Source organism: Sander vitreus, unplaced genomic scaffold (genome assembly GCF_031162955.1).
Source record: "Sander vitreus isolate 19-12246 unplaced genomic scaffold, sanVit1 ctg238_1, whole genome shotgun sequence".
In the NCBI taxonomy this organism is placed as follows: Eukaryota; Metazoa; Chordata; class Actinopteri; order Perciformes; family Percidae; genus Sander; species Sander vitreus.
Window position 1 is genome coordinate 131,309 of NW_027595414.1, and position 22,674 is coordinate 153,982.

The window sequence follows — 22,674 nt, forward strand, 5'->3', positions numbered from 1 at the left end:
AGAAAGTCCCCCTATTACATTTAAGATGTAGATACAGAGCAGGCACTTACCAGGTAATATTCCCAGCTGATGTTGCCCTCTCCTGTTGCTCGAGATCTGTCCTTAGCCCTCTTTATAAGTGGTAAGCATGTTACCAAGTTTCCTTCTTATCTTGTCCAGTGTGAATGTGTATCTTCTGTGAAGGCATGTTCCAGTTTTTTGTAAAAGGCTGTGTTGTTGTTGTGGATGTTGTGGTATTGTCTGGTCAGCTCCAGTAGCAGCAATGTTGTTCTGTGTGTGATTTCTGTAAAAACATTGCAGTGTTGTTAAAAGCCATTAACTTCATATTCTAATCCTTAGATTACAAACTAATTCACTGTACCTGTCTGGGATTCTGGCTGTCTGGATGAAAATGGATGGAAGCTGCCTGAAGAGGATGACTGCTGTGGTGGGTTGGTTTCAGCAGTAGGGCTCGGTGGGACGGTTGCTGGCTGTGTACGGACCAGAGTGTGGGTGGTGGTGGTGGGGGCTATAGGCTGGGGAGGAGGAGCAGAAGTAGAGCCCTGGGTGAATAAAGGTTGAGGAGTGGGGAAGACAAGAGGTTGGGTCACAACCCTTGCTATTTGCGGGTTTACTACAGAGAAAGAGAGCCACAACATTGAAAAGAATGGTCCATATGCATTTTAATATTCATGTTTGGCATAGTAAAAAGAGAATGTACCTTGATTGTTTTCTGCAGCTCTAACCTGCTGGAAAAAAACAGATCTCAATCATTTCAATAATTGCCACCCACATGTATAATGGTATTAAGGTAACTCACCAGTTGTCAGTCTTTCAGCGGTTTCTCTGCTCACTCTGAGCATCACAGCACCTTGGCTATCCCTCGCGGTGGTGCAGATTTTTCCCTCCATTGTTTGAGATCAAAACCAGGTTCTCAGGTGGCTTTTAAACCTACCTAATTGGCTGACAAGAAATCACACACCTGCTCCGTTGTGTGGGAACCCCATTGTAATTGCCAACAGGTTGTGCCTATCGGAGTAGTAATTAGTGTTTTGACAGTTTCACTGATGATGTTGTTACTGCAATTGTCAAATAAACCAATCCATTTATTGAAACTGAACTTTGACTGTGTGAGGAATTAGTTTTTTGCAGTTATGTGATATGCAGCCACAAAATAATGGTTACACAAATGTCACAGTATTAATGATCTTAATACACCCATAAGATGTGGTTTGTGTTTTTATGTTATTCTCACAAACCTAACACATAGAAAAACAAACTTTGTATGAGTTAATTGATTATGAGATGATTGATCGCCGGTGACCAATTCTGCGCAGACCTGGCGATCACGTGATAAACAGCGTGCTCTCTGATTGGTCCGGACCATGTTGACCATGTGATGAACAGCGTGCTCTGATTTGTCCGGCCGATGTTTGAATGATGACTCGAGAGTAAAAGTCTGCTGGTGAAACAATCTTTATTAACAGTTTGAACATCAACATAAATAAATCCCTCTGCAGTAACAGGGACTGGCCACGCCCCCTCTCCCTGATTGGCTAGCTCTGGACAACTTCAACGGGCCACGCCCCCTCTCCCTGATTGGCTGGCTCTGGACGACTTCAACGAGCCACGCCCCCACTCCCTGATTGGCTGGCTCCAGACAACTTCAAAAACTCAACAAGTGTCCAAACAAACAGGAAGTGATTCTGAGGCAGCTTCAGTTAGCCACGAGCTAACTGTTAGCATGTGCAGAACTGAAGCTAACATGCTAACAAGCTAAAAGGAAAACCACAACGCTAAAATGAGAATGATTTATTCTCAGATTTAAGTCTTTTTTTAACATTTGGTTGGTAAATGGTCTTGTTAGCGCTGTTAGCATTGCTCATTGAAAACAAAGGGTGTTGTTAGCCTCAAGCTAACAGTGAGGTAAGTTGTGTGTGTTAGCTAACGTGCTAACATGCTAACAGAAAAACCATGATGGCAAAAATAAATTCTTTTTTTCTCAAAAATAAATTCTTTTTTTAAATTAAATTTCTAAATATTCTCTACATTGTTAGCTCTGTTAGGTTACATGGCAGAGGGGAGGTAGTGCGTGGTCGTGTGGTGGGCGGGGGGGCCTGTGATGTAACCCACCATGTGACCAGGGTTGGGGGCGGGGCAGTAGATGCGTGTGGCTCCGCCCCCGCTCTGCAGCGCCCCCCAGTGGGTGGCGGGGGGGAGGCAGGCGTGGTAGGGGGGGTGGTGGGCCAGGTGGGGGGTGTGAGGGGAAGGGGCGGAGGGCAGGTAGGCAGCCGGGGGCGGAGCTTCATACGGCAGGTGCAGCAGCGGGGGAGGGGGGAGCGTTTGGTCCTGATACAGCAGAGCAGAGGGGGTGGAGCCTGGAGGGGTGGGGCTTAGGGAGGAGGAGCCATCCATGGAGGGGGAGGGGCCTAAAACAAAAAGCGAGTTATGTTAGATAATATGACATCTTCAGCAGCTGCTGAGATTTATGAAATGTTAAAGAAAACGACAAAAACGTCAAACCCTCAAAAAACATTCCTTACAGCGTGATAAAGGTCGGAAAAGACGGCAAATGTTGAAAAAAGACAAATGTCAGAAAAGCTGCTGAGATCAGTTTAAAACGCTGTCGTCCATTAAAGGTCCCATGGCATGAAAATGTCACTTTATGAGGTTTTTTTAACATTAATATGAGTTCCCCCAGCCTGCCTATGGCCCCCCAGTGGCTAGAAATGGTGATAGGTGTAAACCGAGCCCTGGGTATCCTGCTCTGCCTTGCCCCACCCCTCTCCTCCTCAATAATTTAAAGCTACAGACACAGAAATGGCACATCCTAAGTAAAGCTCATTGTGGGACTGGCTCTAGTGGCTGTAATTCTGCACCAAGGCTGAATTTCAGGAAAGAGACTTCAGATACAGTATTAGGGGACCACTAAGGTCTATATAAAAGAGACTTCAGATACAGTATTAGGGGACCACTAAGGCCTCTATAAAAGAGACTTCAGATACAGTATTAGGGGACCACTAAGGTCTCTATAAAAGAGACTTCAGATACAGTATTAGGGGACCACTAAGGCCTATATAAAGAGACTTCAGATACAGTATTAGGGGACCACTAAGGTCTCTATAAAAGAGACTTCAGATACAGTATTAGGGGACCACTAAGGTCTATATAAAGAGACTTCAGATACAGTATTAGGGGACCACTAAGGTCTATATAAAAGAGACTTCAGATACAGTATTAGGGGACCACTAAGGTCTATATAAAAGAGACTTCAGATACAGTATTAGGGGACCACTAAGGTCTATATAAAGAGACTTCAGATACAGTATTAGGGGACCACTAAGGCCTATATAAAAGAGACTTCAGATACAGTATTAGTGGACCACTAAGGTCTATATACAGTCAGGTCCATAAATATTGGGACACCGACACAATTCTAATCTTTTTGGCTCTATACACCACCACAATGGAGTTGAAATGAAACGAACAAGATGTGCTTTAACTGCAGACTTTCAGCTTTAATTTGAGGGTATTTACATCCAAATCAGGTGAACGGTGTAGGAATTACAACAGTTTGTATATGTGCCTCCCACTTTTTAAGGGACCAAAAGTAATGGGACAGATTAACAATCATAAATCAAACTTTCACTTTTTAATACTTGGTTGCAAATCCTTTGCAATCAATTACAGCCTGAAGTCTGGAACGCACAGACATCACCAGACGCTGGGTTTCATCCCTGGTGATGCTCTGCCAGGCCTCTACTGCAACTGTCTTCAGTTCCTGCTTGTTCTTGGGGCATTTTCCCTTCAGTTTTGTCTTCAGCAAGTGAAATGCATGCTCAATCTGATTCAGGTCAGGTGGTTGACTTGGCCATTGCGTAACATTCCACTTCTTTCCCTTAAAAAACTCTTTGGTTGCTTTCGCAGTATGCTTCGGGTCATTGTCCATCTGCACTGTGAAGCGCCGTCCAATGAGTTCTGAAGCATTTGGCTGAATATCAGCAGATAATATTGCCCGAAACACTTCAGAATTCATCCTGCTGCTTTTGTCAGCAGTCACATCATCAATAAATACAAGAGAAGCAGTTCCATTGGCAGCCATACATGCCCACGCCATGACACTACCACCACCATACTTCACTGATGAGGTGGTATTCTTTGGATCATGAGCAGTTCCTTTCCTTCTCCATACTCTTCTCTTCCCATCACTCTGGTACAAGTTGATCTTTGTCTCATCTGTCCATAGGATGTTGTTCCAGAAATGTGAAGGTTTTTTAGATGTTTGGCAAACTCTAATCTGGCCTTCCTGTTTTTGAGGCTCACCAATGGTTCACATCTTGTAGTGAACCCTCTGTATTCACTCTGGTGAAGTCTTCTCTTGATTGTTGACTTTGACACACATACACCTACCTCCTGGAGAGTGTTCTTGATCTGGCCAACTGTTGTGAAGGGTGTTTTTCTTCACCAGGGGAAAGTATTCTTCGGTCATCCACCACAGTTGTTTTCCGTGGTCTTCCGGGTCTTTTGGTGTTGCTGAGCTCACCGGTGCGTTCTTTCTTTTTAAGAATGTTCCCAACAGTTGATTGGGCCACACCTAATGTTTCTGCTATCTCTCTGATGGGTTTGTTTAGATTTTTCAGCCTAATGATGGCTTGCTTCACTGATAGTGACAGCTCTTTGGATCTCATATTGAGAGTTGACAGCAACAGATTCCAAATGCAAATAGCACACTTGAAATGAACTCTGGACCTTTTATCTGCTCCTTGTAAATGGGATAATGAGGGAATAACACACACCTGGCCATGGAACAGCTGAGCAGCCAATTGTCCCATTACTTTTGGTCCCTTAGAAAGTGGGAGGCACATACAGAAACTGTTGTAATTCCTACACCGTTCACCTGATATAGATGTAAATACCCTCAAATTAAAGCTGAAAGTCTGCAGTTAAAGCACATCTTGTTCGTTTCATTTCAACTCCATTGTGGTGGTGTATAGAGCCAAAAAGATTAGAATTGTGTCGATGTCCCAATATTTATGGACCTGACTGTAAAAGAGACTTCAGATACAGTATTAGGGGACCACTAAGGTCTATATAAAAGAGACTTCAGATACAGTATTAGGGGACCACTAAGGTCTATATAAAGAGACTTCAGATACAGTATTAGGGGACCACTAAGGTCGATATAAAAGAGACTTCAGATACAGTATTAGGGGACACTAAGGTCTATATAAAGAGACTTCAGATACAGTATTAGGGGACCACTAAGGTCTATATAAAGAGACTTCAGATACAGTATTAGGGGACCACTAAGGCCTATATAAAGAGACTTCAGATACAGTATTAGGGGACCACTAAGGTCTATATAAAAGAGACTTCAGCTACAGTATTAGGGGACCACTAAGGTCTATATAAAAGAGACTTCAGATACAGTATTAGGGGACCACTAAGGTCTATATAAAAGAGACTTCAGATACAGTATTAGGGGGACCACTAAGGTCTATATAAAGAGACTTCAGATACAGTATTAGGGGACCACTAAGGTCTATATAAAAGAGACTTCAGATACAGTATTAGGGGACCACTAAGGTCTATATAAAAGAGACTTCTGACACAGTATTAGAGGACCACTAAGGTCTATATAAAAGCATCCACAGAGCACCATGTCATGGGACCTTTAATACTTCTAATATACACTGAACTAAATTATAAACACTTGTGCACCTGTGCAATAATCCTGCTGTCTAATCAGCATCTTGATATGCCACACCTGTGAGGTGGATGGATAATCTCGTGCTCATTAACACAGATTTTGACAGATTTGTGAACAATATTTGAGAGAAATAGGCCTTTTGTGTTCATGGAAAAGTCTTAGAACTTTGAGTTCAGATCATGAAAAATGGCGCCAAAAACAAAAGAGTTGTGTTTATAATTTAGTTGAGTGTATGTTAGGGAGGAGGAGTCTACTGACCGCCGCCGTGTCCGTCCGGCTGTCCATCTGCTGCCCTGCTGGATTCTGGGTAGGAGGAGGGGGGCTGATGGGACCCTCGAGCCATCTCGGGGTACGAGGGGGGGGCAGCTGGGGGCAGAAGACACGGACGGGTCAGACAGGATACAGGAAGTAGAGGTTGCATTTCCTGTTACTGAGTAACACCAGGGCCACATTCATCTCTAAACGGTGTGCAGCGTGTTGCTACGGTTACCGTGTTGAAGGACATGTCTCCTCTGAACATGTGAACCCAGCTGATAGCCAATCAGCAGAGACCTGTCTGTAAACTCGTAATAGAAAGACAGAGAGCTCACCCCCCCAATCATATCATTGAATGACAAACAACAGTTATTAGTTTCCCAGGTATCAAAAAAGCCATGTGAATATAGAAATTATATCTACAGGTGTAGCAACCATGATTTTGACAATTGACATTCAATTTCAATTTACAGCAGCCAATCAGAACGACTAGATATGTAACATTCAAACTTTAATTAGGTATTACAAACACTAACAGTAGCCAATCAGAAACAGCTAGCAATTTAACATTCAAATCTGTTTTTCATTCTAATCTAAATCTATACTCAAATTGTTAGTGACATCACTGCCTCTCTCTGCGCCACACACACAGGAAACAGTGACATCACTGCCTCTCTCTGCGCCACACACACAGGAAACAGTGACATCACTGCCTCTCTGCGCCACACACACAGGAAACAGTGACATCACTGCCTCTCTCTGCGCCACACACACAGGAAACAGTGACATCACTGCTTCTATCTCTGCCACACACACAGGAAACCGTGACATCACTGCTTCTATCTCTGCCACACACACAGGAAACGGGAAACAGTTACATCACTGCCTCTATCTCTGCCACAAGAAGGATTTAAAACACCAAACGCAAGCTCTGAACTGTCGGGAGTTTGTGAAAAAGCTACATGTCGCGTCTCTTTTCTTTCTCTCTTTCTCCATGAAATGAAGCTGCCTTCAGGTGCAGTAGGAAACGTTGAGTTCTATAAACGATCTGACGAAAAACTGTTACAGTGAAATATAAAGTCTACTTATGCTACTTTGGGGGGGTTAAAAAACACAACAGGATGTTGCACCACCCTGCGGCGACTGCTTTTTTTTTTTTATCTGAACGCAGCTTCACGCTGAAGTACGGAGCTCATTTAAGATGATGCCCTGATGTCCTGTTTCCATGAATGCAGCACGGAGCTGCGCCAAAACAAAGCTGACAGAAGCACAGAAGAGAAGAGTTAAGATCCTTGATCCTTGTCCAGTTGCAGTGCTGTAAACTGGCAGGTTTTAACCCCTTCACAACAACGCCCACTTCTGTTATTGTTGCATATTCTGTTTGTGTGTGTTTGAATATTTCTGCATACCGAGCGATTGGACCATAATGTGTAAAAACTGTTCTGAAGGTTTGATCCCAGCAGCATCTGGGGGACCAATCAGAGAGGGTCTTACCATACAGGGAGTGCTCCTGGCTCAGGTAGGAGCCAATCAGAGAGGGTCTTACCGTGCAGGGGGGGCTCCTGGCTCAGGTAGGGGGGGTAGTGCTGGTAGGAGTAGGAGGAGTCCGGGGAGGAGGTGGGGTACACCTGCTGCTGCTGCTGCCAGCAGCTCTGATGGTACCACTGGGGAAATATTAAACATTTATTAACATTTTATATTCTAAAAGCCGTTACACACCGAGGACGGGACATCATAACTACTGATACCCAGCAGTCACTTTTTCGCTGCGTAATATTCACGTTCTGTCTGAAAGTCAAAATGACAAAAACAACGGTTCGAAAATATATAATGTGTATTAGCTTCTCTGCGTTGGCTTCCTGTAAAATCCAGGATTGATTTTAAAATCCTTCTCCTGACCTACAAAGCTCTAAATGGTCTAGCACCATCATATCTAGAAGAGCTCTTAGTACCTTACTGTCCCACTAGAGCACTACACTCCCAGAATTCAGAGTTACTTGTGGTTCCTAGAGTCTCTAAAAGTAGAATGGGAGCCAGAGCCTTCAGCTACCAGGCTCCTCTCCTGTGGAACCAGCTCCCAGTCTGGGTTCAGGAGCCAGAGCCTTCAGCTATCAGGCTCCTCTCCTGTGGAACCAGCTCCCAGTCTGGGTTCGGGGGGGGGGGGCAGACACCGTTACCACATTTAAGAGTAAACTTCAAACGCTCCTCTTTGATAAAACTTATAGTTAGGGAGTGAGGAGTTGCAGCACAGCCACAGCACCCCTTCTGTTCTCTGCTTCTCGTCATAGTCGTCAGATTACCATATAATCAATAATATAATAAAAGTAGAGAGAGGCAGGCCAGTACAGCCGATCCGGGTGGGGAGAGTTCTAGCCCGACCAGGCTCCTCTCCTTAACCTGTCTCTCTTAGTTCTGCTGTTATAGTTTTAGACTGCCGGGGGACTTCCTCTGACACACTGAGCTTCTCTCTCCTCTCTCTTTCCATCTGTGTGCATCCATGTCCCAGAAATGCTTGTTACTAACCTAGCTCTGGGGAGTTTACTCCCCGGAGACCATATGTTTTCTTTTCGCCCAGCATGTTTCCTTGGATTAGGGTGAAACCTAAATCATGGTTGCAGCTGTGTCCGTGGTCCTGCTGCACACCCTGCTATGCCCTGCTACGTCCTGCTATGCTCTGCCATGCCCTGCTACATCCTGCTACGCTCTGCAATGCCCTGCTACACCCTGCAGTGCCCTGCTACACCCTGTCAAGCTCTGCTGTGCCCTGCTACATCCTGCCATGCTCTGCTTTGCGCTGCTACGCCCCGTTATACCATCCAGTGCCCTGCTACACCTTGCAGTGCCCTGCTACGTCCTGCAGTGCCCTGCTACATCCTGCTACGCTCTGCAGTGCCCTGCTACGCCCTGTTACACCCTGTCATGCTCTGCTGTGCCCTCCTACGCCCTGTTACACCCTATCATGCTCTGCTTGCACTGCTACGTCCTGCTACACCCTGTTATACCCTCCAGTGCCCTGCTACACCCTGCTATGCTCTGCAGTGCCATGCTACGCCCTGTTACACCCTGTCATGCTCTGCTATGCCCTGCTACACCCTGCTATACCCTCTAGTGCCCTGCTACGTCCTGCTACACCCTGTCATGCTCTGCTGTGCCCTGCTACACCCTAAAGTGCCCTGCTACACCCTGTCATGCTCTGCTGTGCCCTGCTACGCTCTGCAGTGCCCTGCTACACCCTGTCATGCTCTGCCGTGCCCTGCTACACCCTGCAGTGCCCTGCTACGCTCTGCAGTGCCCTGTTACACCCTGTCATGCTCTGCCGTGCCCTGCTACGACCTGTTACACCCTGTCATGCTCTGCTGTGCCCTGCTACACCCTGCCATGCTCTGCTGTGCCCTGCTACGCCCTAAAGTGCCCTGCTACACCCTGTCATGCTCTGCCCTGCTACGACCTGTTACACCCTGCCATGCTCTGCTGTGCCCTGCTACGCCCTGTTACACCCTGGCAGAGCTTGAATCGCGATTTGAAAACAAATTGATTTTTTTGCACACCCCTAATCTTTATTGCGACTATTATTGCCACTGTTCATCACCCCCCCCAATCACCACCGTCAGACATCGCCTACCAAGAGCCTGGGTCTGTCCCAGGTTTCTTCCTAAAAGGGAGTTTTTCCTCGGCACTGTTGCATTAGCCACTGCTAATGATTGCTCTTGGGGGAATTACTGGAATTGTTGGGTCTCTGTAAATGATAGAGTGTGGTCTAGACCTCCTCTATCTGGAAAGTGTCTCAAGATAACTCTTGTTATGATTTGATATTATAAATACAATTGAAAAAAAATGTCCCAGATGTGTAAATTAAAATGTTCTCTCACCTGGATTCCGAGGTTGAAGTAATACTGTAGGACTCTGCAGTCTATACACATACACACACAAACACAGAGACACACACACACACACACAGTGAGACAGGAAGCTGCAGCAGGAAGTGATGCTGTGTTTTTGTAGTTTGACCTCTGACCTCTGGGTAAATCACTGCCGTTAGGATCGTAGGAGTAAGGGGGCGGAGCCACCACAGTACAGAGAGGCTCACCCATCTCATTAACCAACCAGGGAGAGGAGGCGGGAATCGCCATGGCAACTAAAAACAGAAAACATCAAATGACAAATATGAGACATAATTTCTTCAGTGCGCCAGAGTTCATCCGTTTTCATTTCACACCAATAATGAATCTGTGTGTGTGTGAGAGAGTGTCTCTGTGTGTGTGTGTGTGTGTGTGTGTGTGTGTACCTGAGCATGTGTCTGTGTGTGTGCGCCTGTGTGTGAGAGTGCGCCTGTGTGTGTGAGAGTGCGCCTGTGTGTGTGCGTGTGTGTGAGAGTGCGCCTGTGTGTGTGCGTGTGTGTGAGAGTGCGCCTGTGTGTGTGCGTGTGTGTGTGTGTGCGCCTGTGTGTGTGTGTGTGCGTGCGCGTACCTGAGCGTGTGTGTGTGTGTGTGTGTGTGTGTGTCTCTGTGTGTGTGAGTGAGTGTGTGTGTGAGTGTGTGAGTGAGTGTGTGTGAGAGTGCGTGTGTGTGTGAGAGTGCGTGTGTGTGTGTGTGTGTGAGAGTGTGTGTGTGTGTGTGCGGGCCTCTGTGTGTGTGTGTGTGTGTGAGTGTGTCTCGTGTGTGTGTGTGTGTGTGTGTGTGTGTGTGTGAGTAGTGAGTGTCTGTGTGTGTGTGTGTGTGTGTGTGTGAGTGTGTGTCTCGTCTGTGTGTGTGTGTGTGTGTGTGCTGTGTGTGTGTCTGAGAGTGATGTGTGTGTGTCTGTGTGTGTGCTGTCTGTGTGTCTCTGTGTGTGTGTCGTGTCTCTGTGTGTGCTGTGTGTGTGTGTGTGTGTCTCTGTGTGTGTGTGTGTGTGTGTGCTCGTGTGTGTGTGTGTGTGTGCTCGTGTGTGTGTGTGTCTCGTGTGTGTGTGTGTGTGTGTGTGTGTGTGTCTCTCTGTGTGTGTGTGTGTAGCTCTCTGTGTGTGTGTGTGTGTGTGTGTGTGTGTGCTCTCTGTGTGTGTGTGTGTGTCTCTGTGTGTGTGTGTGTGTGTGTGTGTGTCTCTCTGTGTGTGTGTGTGTGTCTCTGTGTGTGTGTGTGTGTGTGTCTCTGTGTGTGTGTGTGTGTGTCTCGTGTGTGTGTGTGCTGTGTGTGTGTGTGTGTGTGTGTGTGTGTCTCGTGTGTGTGTGTGTCTCTGTGTGTGTGTGTGTTCTGTGTGTGTGTGTGTCTGTGTGTGTGTGTGTGTGTGTGTCTGTGTGTGTGTGTGTGTCTCTGTGTGTGTGTGTGTGTGTCTCTCTGTGTGTGTGTGTGTGTGTGTGTGTGTGTGTGTGTGTGTGTGTGTGTGTGTGTGTGTGTGCCTGAGCGTGTCTGTGTGGCGGCCGGCAGGTGAGCAGCTGCAGGAACTCGTGACGACGGAGACGAAGGTGAAGAGGAGGAAGAGGATGGTGAAGAGCAGATGACTGCTAATGGTTTTACCACCTGAGACACACACACAAAGGAAAAAATGGATTTTACTCGTGGGTTGGTTATGGCGCTGCAGTCTCAGCGCTGACAACAGAAGAATAACAACACGTCCAACACTTTGTCACTTCATCTGCTCAGACTGCTCTAAAGATGGCCACTGCGTCTCCACTTTCTCCCACTGTACAAAGTGAAGCCAAAACCTCGCGGATACAGGCGTGTGTGCCGATCAGGCCACATTTTTCTGCCCGAGCCCGTCAGTTAACATCTCATGTTGTTCTCAGACTAATGACACATGTAGGTGTGTTTGTGTGAAAGCTTTTCTGAAGCAGCTGGAGGAAGACATTCAGAAATGTCAACAGATGAGGTCATCAGATCACACGGAGCAACAAGCTCACGTTAACACAGGCACACACCTACATAATCAGCTGTTTGAAAATTAAAATGTCCAATGCCTTATCACGCTGATGGGACCGAGCCCGACCATCCTGTGTGCGTGCGTACCTGCTGTGTGTAGCTGTAGTTTATCTCAGGTCTTGGTGGAGAGTCTGCACTTCCTCCATCTTGCTCATCCTTTCACAATAAAAGAAACATTATTTGTCCCCCCCGCTGCAGCTCTGAGCTTCATGACATCACTCTGACATCATCGCCTGTATTTTAAATGTGTTCTAGCAGTAAAAATGTGTCACGTAGTGAAAGCTGAGACAAATAATGGTTAGACCCTGTTTGAATAGAGCTATAAATTCCACATGGGAGGGGGTTACCTGTGTCTGGGTCAGGGGGTTACCTGTGTTTGGGGGGGGGGTGTTACCTGTGTTTGGGTCAGGGGGTTACCTGTGTTTTTGGGGGGGGGGGGTTACCTGTGTTTGTTGGGGCTCTGCAGCGCTGTAGACCCCGGAGGTCTGGTAGCTCTGATCTGAAACAGTCAACAGTCAAACTTAAGAGTTATCTCGAGACACTTTACAGATAGAGTAGGTCTAGACCACACTCACTAGTCCCTCCCTAGTCATATTAAAGAGTGAACTATATAGTTAGAGATTTCAGACACTACACTGAACATTTCTAAACATGGTTGCGTCAGTAGATGTGACGGGGGCAAACGTCGGAAGGCCGTGTCAAACGCCGGAAGGCTGATACTTAAACGGCTTACATTTACAAAGGAAAGCCCACTGCATTTGACCTTTTCAGTTAAAGCGGATGCTTCCGATTCTTCTAATCCTTCAGGAAAACGCGGCTCTTTGTAAAGTCACACGACTGTGACTCGGCTCTTTGTAAAGTCATGTGACTGTGACTCACCCTGAGTGATGTAGATGTAATCCTCCGTGTACTCGGCTGACAGAAACACAAACACACAAATCATTCGTTATAATCAGCAGCTGCAGTGACAGACTGAAATCATGAGATTACATTCCTTACACGCACGCTACATCAATCTATCCATAAGATGGGTTTCAGTCGCTGGAAGCGTCTACTCTGCCCAAACATTATTTATTTCTTCCTACTTTATTTGGTTTGTTGTTTGGAGCCTTTCATCGGCCACAGACAGTTTCATGATTCAGTTTGTCAGACAGAAGAATAGATTTAATCCAACCAGAGAGAATCTGTCTGACTTAACCCAGAATGATAACTGTAAATATAAAGTTTTAGGAACAGTTCCAACTCCTAAAAGCACAACTATAACGACGACGATGGTGGCGAACAACATTTTTGGGATCACTTTCAGCGAAATTAGAATGAGATAAACATTAACAGCCAATCAGAATCTGAGTTTACAAAACAGAGTTTAAGAGTTATAGTCGAGTTTAGTTTGTTTTTCTTAAAGGTTTTAGTTTGTATTGCTCTTCAGTAGGGCTGCACGATATGTTGTTTCATCGTCTACATCGCAGGACGTTGTGATGTTGACGCTACAACTTCTTTGCTGCTTGATTGAAAAGTAAACTTTCCCCGTTCTCCTTTTCCATGATTGTTAGCGGCGACCCTTCCCCTTTAAGACAGGTGGTCATGTGACGTAACGTTAGTCTGACGGGGTTCATTGTTATGGGAAGCGCATATGGAGAAAAGTAGCGTAAGCTGCTGCTGACACAGTGATGCACATTTCCCTGTCAGTGTTTAATGCTCACTGCAAAGACAAACTAAATCACCTGATTAATGCAGCGTCCCGGCCATTTATCACCACAGAAAGCTGCTCCCAGCCAGGCTAAAGCTAATGAGGTTAGCCTGAAGAAACAAGGCGTCTGTCCCAGCTAACGTTACGGTTCAGAGCCGCGACGCTGGAAACGTAACACCAATCTACAACAGCAGTCCGTTTCTTATATGGGACGGGCGATCAAATATCCCGATATTTTTGACGAAATACCTTGATATCGATACCGCAACGATATTGTAGTGTTGACTATTGGTGCTTTCACAAAATATTAACAGAGATTTTTGATAATTATCAGTAATGTGGATATGTCTAAATGGGTAAAGAAATAATAGAACAGCTACAACAGTCTGTAAAGTTCAGAAAATGACATCCCTTTACTGTAATGCAGCCTTTAAAACCGGGAAAAGACACTTATGTCATTACGATATCACAATATCCAAAATCTAAGACAATATCTAGTCTCTCACGATATCGATATAATATCCATATATTGCCCAGCTCTAGTCTGATATAACATCATTTACACTGATTTAGGTGTTTTTGGATGCACAGTTTGTTGCTAGTGTGTGACATCTAGGCTCTGCATGCACAGCAAACCACCAATCACAATCAGTGCTGATCAATTCATCAAACAACCAAGGCAGGTGCGCTAGTCGACCACAACCTGACATTTAGAGGAAGCAACATGCATACATTCTTAATATCATTTGACTTTAGCCTGGATTAATAGTATTATATGAATACAATGGTGTCAAGTCAGTCAACCAGTGTATTTAACTACCTAATGTCCCTCTCCAAGATCTCTTCAGAAGAGTCTTCACAGCCTTACTTGCTCTGGTGTTTGTAAAGCATCAAAGTTCAACAAAGAATGGTTCACATTAGAAAAGTTCCTTCATTTTTAGTTTCTATGTAGATGTCGTAGTCTTTTTTGATATCGTAATGTATATTGCATGAAAAGAAATAACGCAATGTCAGTTTTTGTCCAATATCGTGCAGCCATACTCTTCAGTTTACGTTTTAGTTTCCTACAGTAACCTGTCAGTCGCTAAACGCTGACTCATAAAACAGGGCCACACAGGAACAGATTTCTCAGATTCTAAACAAATAAAAGAAATTCTAAAATCAGTCTGATCAGTCAAGACGGTTGCTAAATTCTGCAGATTTTGGCTCTGGACCTGCAGATCCTGTTTGGGTCTGGAAATAAAACCGAAACCAGACGACCAATCAAGCGTTTCACCAGAGCCTCCATCTCTCTGCTGATGTTTAGTTCACAATGTGAGATCTCAGTTGGTTCTGGCGTCTTCTTCAAGGGTTTTTGGATGCTTTTGTCTTTTTTTTTGCGTTTTTGTCTCTTCTCCGGCATTTTCTTAAACTTTTTTTTCTTATTACTTATACAGTAAAGCAACAATAGGTTCATTGATGTTGATGTTTAATATTAATAATCATCTCTGGGCTGAGGTTTGGTTTAAATGTTATTAATAATAAGGTTATATATACGTTAATAATTAACTTAATTTTCCTGTTTACATGTTGTGCTTTGTATAGTCACAGCATGTATAAATAACAAGGTCACATGACACACAGTGGGCCCACCACCTGTGGGAGGAACCGCTGGGGTCGGGTGCGCTGCCACACGGGTGGCAGTGAAGGTCAGGGGCCTCGACGGACCAGACCCGGGCAGCAGAGGCTGGCTCTGGGGACGTGGAATGTCACCTCTCTGTGGGGGAAGGAGCCGGAACTTGTGCGGGAGGTGGAGCGCTACCGGTTAGATCTGGTGGGGCTTACCTCTACGCACAGTCTTGGTTCTGGAACCATACTCCTGGATAGGGGTTGGACTCTTTTCTTCTCCGGAGTTGCCCAGGGTGTGAGGCGCCAGGCGGGTGTGGGGATACTCACAAGCCCCCGGCTGAGTGCCGCTACGTTGGAGTTTAACCCGGTGGACGAGAGGGTCGCCTCCCTACGCCTGCGGGTTGTGGGGGGGAAAACTCTGACTGTTTGTGCATATGCACCAAACAAGAGTTCGGAGTATTCGGCCTTCTTGGAGACCTTGAGTGGAGTCCTGCATGGGGCTCCAGTGGGGGACTCCATAGTTCTGCTGGGGGACTTCAACGCGCATGTGGGTAATGATGGAGACACATGGAGAGGCGTGATTGGGAGGAACGGCCTCCCTGATCTAAACCAGAGTGGGTTGTTTGTTGTTGGACTTCTGTGCTAGTCATGGATTGTCTATAACGAACACCATGTTCGAACATAGGGATGCTCATAAGTGTACTTGGTACCAGAGCACCCTAGGCCAAAGGTCAATGATCGATTTTATAATCGTTTCATCTGATCTGAGGCCGTATGTTTGGGACACTCGGGCGAAGAGAGGGGCGGAGCTGTCAACCAATCACCATCTGGTGGTGAGTTGGGTCAGGGGGTGGGGGAAGACTCTGGACAGACCTGGTAAGCCCAAACCGGTAGTGCGGGTAAATTGGGAACATCTGGAGGAGGCCCCCGACAGACTTTCAACTCACACCTCTGACTGGGGTGGTGGTTCCCCTTTTTAAAAACGGGGTATCACACTTCTCAGCCTCCCCGGTAAAGTCTACTCCAAGGTGCTGGAAAGGAGGGTTCGGTCGATAGTCGAACCTCAGGTTGAAGAGGAACAATGCGGATTCCGTCTTGGTCGTGGAACAACAGACCAGATCTTTACTCTTGCAAGGATCCTGGAGGGAGCCTGCGAGTATGCCCAACCGGTCTACATGTGTTTTGTGGATCTGGAGAAGGCGTATGAGCCGGGAGATACTGTGGGAGGTGCTGCGGGAGTACGGGGTGAGGGTCCCTTCTCAGGGCCATCCAATCTCTGTACGACCAAAGCGAGAGCTGTGTCTGGGTTCTCGGCAGTAAGTCGGACTCAGAGAGTTGGCCTCCGCCAGGGCTGCGCTTTGTCACCAATCCTGTTTGTAGTATTTATGGACAGGATATCGAGGAATAGTCGGGGTGGAGAGGGGTTGCAGTTCGGTGGGCTGGGGATCTCATCGCTGCTTTTTGCAGATGATGTGGTCCTGATGGCATCATCGGCCTGTGACCTTCAGCACTCACTGGATCGGTTCGCAGCCGAGGGTGAAGCGGCTGGGATGAGGATCAGCACCTCTAAATCGGAGGCCATGGTTCTCAGCAGGAAACCGATGGAGTGCCTTCTCCAGGTAGGGAATGAGTCCTTACCCCAAGTGAAGGAGTTCAAGTGCGGTATTACATTCAATTTATCGCACCATTGTGACGAAAAGAGAGCTGAGCCAGAAGGCAAAGCTCTCAATCTACCGGTCAGTTTTTGTTCCTACTCTCACCTATGGTCATGACCGAAAGAACAAGATCCAGGGTACAAGCAGCAGAAATGGATTTCCTCAGGAGGGTAGCTGGCGTCTCCCTTAGAGATAGGGTGAGAAGCTCAGTTATCCGTGAGGAGCTCGGAGTAGAGCCGCTGCTCCTTCGTGTCGAAAGGAGCCAGTTGAGGTGGTTCGGGCATCAGGTAAGGATGCCCCCTGGGCGCCTCCCTAGGGAGGTGTTCCAGGCACGTCCAGCTGGGAGGAGGCCTCGGGGAAGACCCAGGACTAGGTGGAGGGATTATATCTCCAACCTGGCCTGGGAACGCCTCGGGATCCCCCAGTCGGAGCTGGTTAATGTGGCTCGGGAAAGGCAAGTTTGGGGTCCCCTGCTTAAGCTGCGACCCCCGCGACCCGATACCGGATAAGCAGACGAAGATGGATGGCCATCTTCTAACCGTATACATACTGGGAACTATATTCTCAGAAGGCGAAGCACTGCTACTTCTGCTACTTGGGCGGTGTGATTTGCTTGCAGCACCTGAAGCCCCGTGGTGAGGAGCAGAGAGTAACAGTGCTTGGCCTTCTGAGAATGTAGTTCCCAGTATGTATACAGTTAGAAGATGGCTGTGTGTCATGTGACCTTGTTATTAGGCTAGCGGTGGGGGCGTCAGACCGAGTTATGACACCCACGGAGATGAGAAGAGTATGTCTGGACTTATCTAACTCTGGGGGATACGGGAATAAGACAAAGTCAAAATAAGTCAGAATCAGAAAGGGTTTTATTGCCAAGTACGTTTTTTAACACATACAAGGAATTTGTTTTGGTGTTGTTTGGTGGGTTTTGCTATCACACATTCTTTAGATTGTTGGCGTGTTCCGTTAATATTAAAAATCATCTCAGGGCTGCTGTTTGGTGTAACATCATAATAATAATAGGGTTATATAGCCATTAATAATCATGTTTTTGAGTCTGTGTAATAATCACCCTGGTCCTCCACGGTGCTTAGGGTTAAGATATATATATATATATATATATATATATATATATATATATATATATATATATATATATATATATATATATATATATAAAAAATCACTCCTGTCCTCCACGGTGCTGGGTTAGGGTATATATATATAGTACATTAATAATCACCCTGGTCCTCCATGGTGCTGGCGTCCTCCTGGTCCTCCTCTGAGGAACAGACGGCAGTGTTTCCGGGTGGAGCTGCCGATGGCGCCGAGCCTCTCTGAGCACGGTAGGCGGAGCCAGACGGAGGGGGGGGGGCTCCCATGGAGGGGGGCGGGGCTCCGGCTGGGCCCTGAGGGACCAGACACATTACACCACTATTACATTAACATCATTTAAATTCAGCCCATTTCATCTTCACATTTACTCTTTTTTCTGTCTGTCTGTCTGTCTGTCTGTCTCTCTCTCTCTCTCTCAGGTTTTCAGTCAGAGAGTTTCTATTGACGCGGTTCTCAGACGTGGTAGTGAAAGGTTATTCAGTGATTGGTCCTGCAGCAGCAATAACATTTAATCTTCAACTCACTTTGAACTTTTAAGTAACGTTTATTCAAGTTGAGTTCTCTGTTTTCCTGCTCAACTTGTGGAACATTTGGGTACCGGTGCATGGACCTCAGTACCGGTACACATGGACCTCAGTACCGGTACAAATGGACCTCAGTACCAGTGCCCAACGGTACCTTTTATCCAGCTTCATGTAGTAAAAGTACAGCAGCTTCTTTTGACGTTTTGGACCCAGTTTGATTTTTTTTTTTTTGCCTCTTACTAACGTTTTTGCTATCTTTTTAAGACGATCTCTTTTTGATTAATAGAAAAATGTATTTCAAACTTCTTAATGTCTTGTGTTCATTGGTCCAGAAGTCGTTACGCCTTGAAAATTATACAGTATTGACTTTTTATCTTAAATCTGACTTTGAGCAACTGCAACTTAACAATGTTCCCCCAGAGGAAAAATAAAGTCTTCTGATTCAGATAATATACACTACCTGTCAAAGGTTTGGGGTCACTTATAAATGTCCATTCCAGACAGAATACCAGCTGAGATCAGTTGCATTGGCATTTTAATCAGGGCAGCAGTTTTCGGATTACATTATGTGCTTCCATAATGTAAAAAGGGTTCTCGACTGTTGTAGACACAAGTGGCTGAAGAAACGCTTGAAATTCCATACTTTTTGGTCTAAACATCATACCCAAATTAAAAGTGGTACAGCTCCCATATACATTTGTGCTCAGAATAATAGCAGTGTGTTTAAAAAAGTGAATAATGCTCAAAATCCTTAGAATAGCTTTTAATTCCATAATATCAATGCATTGGGAACACTGCACATTCAATTCCAAATCAAAACATGACCAAAAGTGATCAGGTTTGTGTTCTACCTTTACAGAAAGTGAAGAAAAAGGAATATTAGGCTGTTTAAAAAAAAAAAAGCAGTATTTGCATTTTTCTTTACAAACTCAAACATTTACTGTATAAACTGAAAAATGTCTCAAGGGTTTGCTTTACTTTGAATCACTGCACTAATATTTAGTTGCATAACCATTATTTCTGAGAACTGCTTCACATCTGGGTCGTTGGACAAACTGTCTGCGGCCTTCTCTTACTGACACAGAGTTACAGAGGCTAGAATGGAGGGTTTCTATTTCCGTCCAAGTCATACATCTGTAAAATGATTAGACTACACTGCTGTAAACATATCTGACAGGTGACCGACAACACAGGGCATTAGCCACGTCTCAGCTTACTGCAGAAAACATCCAGAAGCCAAAAGACTCAAAAATGGATTTTATGTGATTCTTTTTCTACAGATATGTCTGTGTGTTTTTTTATTTCCATTTGAAAAGTGCAAAGAAAAAAGCCAAAAAACTACAATACACAAACACAACCACATCAATCACCTTTCCAATGATGTCCGGCTCACCCCAGAGTGTCAGAGTATATGGGAGCTGTACCACTTTTAATTTGGGTATGATGTTTAGACCAAAAAGCATGGAATTTCAAGCGTTTCTTCAGTCACTTCTGTCTCCAACAGAAGTGACCAACAGAAGAACCCTTTTGCAATTATGTAATCACATAATGTAATCTGAAAACTGCTGCCCTGATTAAAAAAACAATGCAACTGATCTGATCTGGTATTTTGTCTGGAATGGAAATTTATAAGTGACCCCAAACCTTTGACCGGTAGTGTATTTCACTCACTAAAGCACTGGTTCCCGCGCTGCACAACATATCATTTCTTTATCATCACAATATTACCTGGAACCATACGCACATCGTGAAAGACACTACTATGGACTTTATTTCCTGTATTCATTGAAGCCTCTGTGTTTACATGCTGGTGGTGATGATCAATGTGCTCTAGGTGCCAAAAACAAACTATGTTTGGTACTGCCAACTTGTTTAGCTTTGTCATGGTTCATGTGTGCAGTAAACATTACACTTCGTGAGAAAAAAATCATGGCAGAGAATTGTGATATCAATTCTAACCTAAAAAAGAAAAAAAAAGAAAATCGCGATTCAAATTTTTCCCCGAATCATGCAGGCCTAGTCTGCATGTGTGCTGCACGAGTGCTGCTCAGAGGTCTGAGGTAATAAGGCGTTTGCTCAGGGGTCTGAGGCAACGAGGCAATGTGTTGTCTCACCGGTAGAGGGGGGAAGACGGCCTCGCTGCCGTTGTCCAGCTGGTAGTACGTGATGTTTCCATCCAGGTCACTCGACTCGTCCACCGTCTCCGCAGAGAAACCAAACTGACACTCTTTGTTGAGGGCCGCGGCCAGCTGGCGCCGACTGCGCCTGAACACACCACAACAACAGCAGTAACCACCACAACAACAACAACCGTAACAACAACAGTAACCACAACAACAACATAATACAACCACCACCACAACAACTCTGCTGAGGATCAAAGGAGCATCTCGTCTGTCTTTAACACATGTTGGTGATTTCATCTGATATATACACTGGATCTGGGTATCACAGGCTGTGTGCGTGCGTGTCTCTGTGTGCGTGTGTGCGTGTGTGTGTTTACCTTGACCTGAAGGCGTAGTTATCGTAGTCGTGGTAATATCTCCTGCCAGGGTGGTAATACGCCAACTGAGGACCAATCAGGTGACGGTTCAGGAAACGGGTGGAGCTTCTGACCAGAACCACGAAACACACAGACACACACACACAGAGTCACGTGATGCGCTGTGAGTCATGTGATGCAGTGTGAGTCATGTGATGCTGTGCGTTCCCACCTGGAGGCACCGTAGCGAGGTGGCCTGGCGGCTGCGTGGTGGTGATGTGGAGGGGCGTAGGGGTCGTAGGTCATGGCGCCCGGAGAGAGGGGAGGGGGGGGCCGCAGGTGTCCCGCGGGCTGGAAGCGGGGGGGCAGGGCGGAGGGAGGCGGGCCGCCGTACGAGGAGGATGGCGCCATCAGAAGCTCCGCCCCCTTCATGCCGCTGCTGCCGCGAGACTTCCTGAAGTAACGGTGGCGATGATGGCGCTGACCACGAGAGTCAGAGTCTGAGAGACAGAGACACAGGGCTGTTTATGTATTACATGTGTTATAACTGTAAGAGTGTGTCTGTGTCTTTGTGTCTGAGTGTCTGTCTTTCTGTGTGCGTCTGCCTGTGTCTCTGTGTCTCTGTGTGTCTCTGACTCTCGGTGTAAACGTACCCAGGTCTCCTTTCCTGGCAGGAGCAGCGACGTTCCAGGCAGGAACTGGATTCACAGGTTTGAGATCGGTGAGAGGAACCAGATGTCTGCGACAGAGAGGACATGTTGAGTCAAACAGCTGTCCCCCTCCCCTCCCCCAGGCAGTGTGCCCCCCCCCCGATTTGGGTGTTACTTCTCTCCCAGCTCCTCGATGAACACCGTGACAGCTGACGAGTGCGTTCCTACTTCCTGGATGAAGGCATTGTAGTACTTCCCCTTCGGCTCCAGACGCACCTGAAACACAAAACCAATCAGACGCTCTTTCTTAAGCCCCTGACACACCAACCCGACGGCCGACAACCAATCAGACGCTCTCTCTTAAGCCCCTGACACACCAACCCGACGGCCGACCGTCAGGAAAAAAGCCAGTCGGACTGATCAGTCGGCTCTCCGTTCTGCGTGTGCGTGAGATGCAATACGTCTCCATAACATGGAGGATGGAGATGAATGCCAACGGCACGGTTATATAACAGGACATCAGAGGGGATTTAAAGTCTGAGAAATTAATTACCAACGCTAATGTTACCTTGTAGTAATGGCTGCCATCTTTCCAAACACAAACTATACAAATCTAATAACACACGCACACACACGTCAAAAATTAAAATGTGTGGAATGAATGTATACATTATACAAGTTTCACTTGTTGAACGGAAATACTGAAATAAATCAACTTTTTCATATTATAATTATATGACAAGCAACTATGTATGTATGTACACACACACATATACACATATACACATATGTATATATATATATATATATATATATATATACATATATATATATATATATATACACATACACACACACACACACATATCTACATACATATATACACATGTATCATATATAAATATATATATATATATACACACATATATACACACACACATATATACATACATATATACACACATATATACACATACATATATATACACACACACATACATATATATAAATATATATATACACATGTATGTGTATATATAGATATATGTATATATATACATACACACACACATATACATATATATATATACACATACATACATACATATACACATAT

The 22,674-nt window shown here is 45.6% G+C and overlaps 1 protein-coding gene across 1 annotated transcript; it reads right to left on the reverse strand.

The window, feature by feature from the left end:
• Positions 1 to 1,439: 1,439 nt before the first annotated feature.
• Positions 1,440 to 21,872, reverse strand: LOC144513383 (UDP-N-acetylglucosamine transferase subunit ALG13-like; the record flags this gene model as incomplete). Its single annotated transcript, XM_078244442.1, has 15 exons — positions 1,440 to 2,408; positions 5,948 to 6,055; positions 7,491 to 7,608; positions 9,814 to 9,854; positions 9,960 to 10,079; positions 11,316 to 11,436; positions 11,923 to 11,991; positions 12,279 to 12,334; positions 12,715 to 12,750; positions 18,029 to 18,194; positions 20,540 to 20,690; positions 20,929 to 21,036; positions 21,140 to 21,407; positions 21,561 to 21,646; positions 21,733 to 21,872. Coding segments are annotated over 15 exons (1,950 nt in total), but the record flags the coding sequence as incomplete, so codon positions are not given.
• Positions 21,873 to 22,674: the final 802 nt, after the last annotated feature.